At 41.1% G+C, this 5,758-nt stretch overlaps 1 protein-coding gene across 1 annotated transcript in view; it reads left to right on the top strand.

Annotated features, from left to right (window-relative positions):
• The window catches only part of tbce (tubulin folding cofactor E), a 13,853-nt gene that overhangs the window by 2,818 nt on the left and 5,277 nt on the right, over positions 1–5,758 (top strand). The window contains exons 2-8 of the mRNA XM_015392295.1: positions 682–692; positions 738–865; positions 1,416–1,515; positions 1,588–1,690; positions 2,852–2,928; positions 3,009–3,101; positions 4,767–4,831. Of these exons, the coding sequence (XP_015247781.1) occupies positions 682–692; positions 738–865; positions 1,416–1,515; positions 1,588–1,690; positions 2,852–2,928; positions 3,009–3,101; positions 4,767–4,831 (577 nt within the window). The remainder of the gene's footprint in view (positions 1–681; positions 693–737; positions 866–1,415; positions 1,516–1,587; positions 1,691–2,851; positions 2,929–3,008; positions 3,102–4,766; positions 4,832–5,758) is intronic.

Below are 5,758 nucleotides of genomic sequence, written 5' to 3'. Positions count from 1 at the left end.
CCACGCTCTAACGCTGACCCCCAGAGGTCTGCTCCTTTTTCCCCATGCTCCAAGCAGTCTTGGAGGTGGGACCCAAAAACCGGTTGAAAGAAGAACATGCTCCAAAGAGTTTTCAGCCAACAAGTCTTCAATTTTATCTGGTGCAGCACATCAACCAAACCAACAACCAAGAACAATGGCAGACATGTTTCTTATTTAGTGTTAGAACAAAATTAGAAGAAACCATTTTTAAAATGATGTGTAGCGGCAAAATAAAAAGAAAAGATGGTTTTAAATGAACAGCTAATTAAGAAATACTTTTACCAATAAATTCATACAGCAAATATTTAAATTTAACCCAAACAAATATTCAAAACATAATATTGAAAACACTATAAATGAGATCGAATTCCCCCTTCAATTCTCCAATGGTGCAGATCTGTTTACACCTGCAGAGTGAAACAGTAGGCGAGCAGCACAATGAATTTTGATATTTTAATTCTTCAATTCATCTGTTTCTCTTTTAGGAAGAGTTAAACAAAAACTAAATATTGTAAAGTGAAATCAATTTACCTTTTTCCAACAATAAAAACAAGATGTGGCCTACAAAAGAAACCACACCGCAAACAAATCCACTTCACCCAAAACAACAAAAATAAGCCAGTCTACCAAACCAGATGCTGTGTTTAACTGTTATTTTAGCTGATATACAGGTAACAAAGGCTCATTGTTACAAACACCATCTTCTGCTCGAGCAGCGACCCTGTTCCTCTCTACCATCTCTGGGTTTGTCATTTCAGGTTTGCGACTCTTTCGTCCGTTCTGCTGAACCACTGTGAAGTGAATGGAGCGGGGGAGGCTGGAGAAATCAGGAGGAGAACACCTAGTATCCTGCACTGTGGCGGCTCACATGGGGCTCTGTTTCTTCCTGAATAAATTGTTTGAAGATAATCTAATCTGGTTTCCTTAGACAGAAGCTTTGAATTTTGAATCTGACTGGATGATCAGATTGAACCAATGTGTTTTAAAGACATAAACTGATTCTGTATGAATACACTGAATGGATTTGATCTGTTCTGTCTTCAAATGTCCTGAAGAATCCTGACAACAAACTCATGCAGACTATTTGACTCTTTGATTCTTCAGCTCTATATTTGTCTTCATTATGACTTTTACTCTTTATTTAATTCTTTGCTATGTTGCATCATTTCATGTTCCTGTCTTCCTGTAATCTACAGATCTGTTTATATCCAGTGTTAAAGTCACACTGGATGGTAATATAAAAGGATCATATGAAAAATCCTTTTTAAAAGAGCAATGATGAAGAAGGCAGTGGAGATGGTGAGGGATTATGTTCAGCTTTGACTAGCCCTGATCCAGGACCTGGTTCAGCTTTCTATTGGTGGGAGTTGACCTGCCTTAACCCCAGAGATCAGACGTGAAGTGGTTGGACCTCAGTCGGTCTCTATTGTCCAAATGGGAAGATGTGGCTGCCATTACTGAACAACTGGAGCAGCTGAGAGGACTGGAGCTCTGGTATACCCTCCTCTGACAGGCCTCATTATGCTTTTATTGGTTTTAACTGATCAGCATTTTTATTTCTGCTAGTGACAACAGACTTAGTCTGACCTCCGACCCCTGGGCTCACCAGCAGGCTTTCCGCAGCCTGAAGGTCCTGGCTCTCAACAGCTGCAGCATCACCTGGTTGGAGGTGAGGGCCTTTACATTTCCACCGCACTCTCACCTGGTTTAACATCAGACCAAGATAACAAACATTAAATCACCCTTGCATCATTGTTGGGCAAAAAGCGAGCCAACTTATCCCACCTTTCTGTAATGCAGCAGCTACCCTTAAACCCAGACTGAGTTTTATTGCCATAACTTTGGGAATACGTCGCATTTTGGGTGGTGATCGATTGATTTAATTTATTGACTTTACTGATCTCACATTGGAGAAATTTACTTGTTAAATCGGCTCAATAGTCAAAAAGAAGAAGGTACCAAGTGGAGGAAAAGGTGCATGGGTTATATACAGTATATACCAGCTCCACAGGCAGCACCGTCCAGGAAACACACAGCCAGTCAGACCAGCTCCTTCTACTGGGTCTCAGAGAGTCCTTGTTTGGTTTGTCAAAAATATCAACAATCCGTAAAGTAGAAAATGCTCCAACTCTGTATCAGGATACAATACTAACTTGGGATGTTATCCACACTATAGATGAGGGTTGTTACTCCTATTGCTCATTGTAGATTTCTGGATTATTTCCAGAGTAAAAGAATTAGACCTCAGACAACCTAAAGTATCATCAGATTGGATTACATTCAATTAGTTTGGCCTGTGATCGTAGTTCTGGCTGTGTGTTTCCTGGGCGGGGCCGTCTTTTACAGCTTCTTTTTCTATGTCTGCTTCTGTCTCTTTGAACCCCAGTGGGCCTCAGCAGATGGCCGCTCACACTGAGCCTGGTTCTCATGGAGGTTTCTTCCTGTTCGAAGGGAGTTTTTCCTCTCCACTGTCTCTACAAGCATGCTTAGTGTGAGGGATTGCTGAAGAGTCAATGAGTCGATGCAATCAACTGTTTATCCTTAGATATAAAACTTTAAATCAATCTGACTGGATGATCTGGTGAACTATAAAGTGCCTTGAGATGACGTGTGTTATGAACTGGTGCTATATAAATAAACTGAATTGAATTGTGTTGATAAGGGAAGAATGTTTCAAGTAAAAAGGTGATTTTTCATGTCAATAAAAAAACCTTTATGCATTTATAATTGAAAAGTTGACCTAGATGTAGAAACGTTAGCTGGTTGTAAACAGCCTAACTGTTGGTATTAACCTTCCTCCACATCCTCATAGACGTTTCTCTGTTGTCAGATCCTGGAATGCGCCCCCATGTGGCCTCAGTTGGAGGAGCTGTCAGTAGAAAATAACAACATAACGGAGCTGCAGCGGTGAGATTCCTGTCTTCCATTGAGTCTGTAATCTGGTTTATTGCTCCTCTGGGAAACTAACTCAGGCTTCTTCTCTGAAGGCCTGAGGGAGTCCTGCAGATGCTGAAGATACTCCGTCTGTCCTGTAATCCTTTGAAGCAGGAGACTGTGTGCAGGTTGTCCTCTCTGCCAAGGTACAGTCAGCAGCACCAATTATTTTATCACAGTTTCATGACATCATGAGGAAAGACGTGTAAAATGACTGGTCTCCTCACCAGGGAAATGCAGGAAGTAGTTAATCTGACCTCCTCCAGTAGGAATCTGTATAAATACCTGGAAGGCTCCCAGCACATGTCCAGATAACCATGGCAACAGTGCTGCCAATAAATTAAGATCAGTGTTCTTCATTACAACAGCCTTTATTAATTAAGGGCCTCCTCTGCTCTAGAAGAGGTTTTTCTGCAAAAAGCTGTGAAGGTCTCCACATACACTTCATTAAACCAGTTAGACAGTAGGAGGAGGCAGTAAACCTGAAGTAGTCTGCCCCCTGATGCCCCTCACAGCCACGCAGGTGTGAAACACGGCCTGAAACACCTTGTTTTGACTATGTAAATAATAACCAGCAGTCATAATTATCAGACGTGAATAAACAGATTTTTCCGACAACTACAGATAGACTATTTATTCCTGGGTTAGAATCAATCCCTGTAATCATCGACTCCAGGCTTAGAAGCCTGAAAAGAAACACCCTGGTTAGTTACCAGTAACCCCCCCTCCCCTTCCAACAGCTGGGAGTTTATTGGCGCTCCAATAAAAGAGAAAATCAATAGAAGATGCTTGGTTCACTCCAGATAGAAACGGTTCTATCAAAGGAGGAACATGCTGGGTTTGGCTCCACCTGCAGGCAGCTTGAGGCAGATGGACATGGGGGTGTACAAAAAAATCCTTTTGGCAAAATATGATTCTTGGCGGCCTGATATAATATAGATTTTTTTATTTCTTTTTTAAAGCAAAACATTTTTACCTTAAACGGAGGAAAAATGGGCTTCCTATGCACCGCCAGTCTGGCAGATGGCGCTGTGGAGCCCTTTAGCAGTGCGGCGCAGAGCTATATCTTTAGTTCAGGCAGTCACAGCAGAAACAAACAACATGGATACCAAAATAACTGAATGAAATTTGAGAATCAGCCCGTATCTCTGACCATCTGCTTTGTTCGAGGGCAAAAACCTGCACTCCTACACACCGGTTGCTCACAGTTAACAATCAAACTGCATCACAGTTTCCAGCCAGGTGATGCTGGAACTTGTGGTGATATACTTGGCCCTCTGGATGATTGTCCTGCTTTTAACTTTAGAACAAAGCGCAGAAAAGCACTTTCTGAACCGTGGCTTAATGACTGGGCGGTGATCTGGTACAGCTGGTGCAAAACGCAGCTGCCCGTCTCCTTACTGTTACACGGAAACGTGACCACATAAAACCCATCCTAGCTTTGAAGTTTTTACTGTATTTCCTGAAACGGTGATATCTGGACAGCACTTTGGTCAACCCTGATGTTTTAAATGTGCTTTATAAATAAAGTTTGAGTTGAGAACTGAATGATTAATATCATCTGATGATCATATTCAGAGGTTGCATTTTTATCTTTACATTCAACTTTGATAGCAGGAAATATTTGCCATATATGGTGATAGTATCGTATTGTGTGAGCCGTATCGTATGGCAACACCCATGCCAATACTCCGCCCAAATAGACGGCCTGAGAGTGCAACAGCTGGCTTAAGCTACACCCACATCTATGTGTTGAAATAACAATGTTGAGGTGATTCTAATAAAACAATGTTTTTGCTTTTCCATGGCAGACTGGAGCAGCTGAATCTTTCTGAAACCGGACTGTCATCATTTCAACTTGAAGATGCAGATCAAGGTTTAATAATCTACGTTCTCTGGAATATGACCTCTATGTGTATTATGCATCTATCTTGGTTTTTTTGTCGCATTATAGGATTTAGTTTCATTAATAGCAGACTGACAGGCAAAGGAGAGCAGATGATGCAAACTAAAGATAAGCCTCTAATAGAAGGACTGCAGGAATAAATCTAGAGTAAATAGTTCTATAAAGGCTGTTATCCTATCTACTGTTATACCAAAGGAGGAAGCAGCAGTTAGATGATTCATTTCTCCCAAAAGTCCTCTTCTGGTTCTTCTTTGCTTTTTCCCTTTTTCAAAATGAAGGATTTCCTACTTTATGTTTTTAAACCCTCGTGAAAGTGAGCGACGGTGAAAGCAACAGTTTTTCTTACCCAGGGTTCTTTGAATCAAATTAAATTGATTAAGGCCCATTATTTAATAAAATTAACGGATGGGCCTTCTTTGTTAATGTTTATTTCCCCCATTTTTTCCTGAACTATCTCCACAGTTCTCTGCAGACCAACCTCCGCTCACTTTCTGGAATCATTAAAAGAGAAAACTAAAGAGCAAAGTTGATTTCTAATAAATTCATTCTACATCTTTGTGTTTAGATAACTTTTTAAATTTTTACTGAAACACCAAAGAAGGAACCAGAGTCTGATCCTGTAATTAACACTACAATTAGAGAGAGGTGCAGCAGAGTGCCTGCATAGGGGGCGGGGACGCCTTTTTTGTTCACTGCGTCACACAAACGACCTAGTTTAGAAGTATAAACCAGCCTTAAGGCCTCCATGTATGGGTCGTTTGCGCTAACCACTGCCCCACCAAAGCATGGCCAGCTTCAATATCTTTGAGGAGATTCACTCTGACTTTCCTTCATTACTTTCCTTAAGTCCTGGTTTCAGAGTCGGTCCGCTGTTGTTGTGCAATTTTACCAGAAGAA

The sequence above is a fragment of the Cyprinodon variegatus genome, unplaced genomic scaffold (genome assembly GCF_000732505.1).
Source record: "Cyprinodon variegatus isolate N-32 unplaced genomic scaffold, C_variegatus-1.0 Scaffold585, whole genome shotgun sequence".
NCBI classification, from domain to species: domain Eukaryota; kingdom Metazoa; phylum Chordata; class Actinopteri; order Cyprinodontiformes; family Cyprinodontidae; genus Cyprinodon; species Cyprinodon variegatus.
The sequence above is the reverse complement of the archived record's forward strand: the minus strand, read 5'-3'. Positions and strand labels throughout refer to the sequence as shown.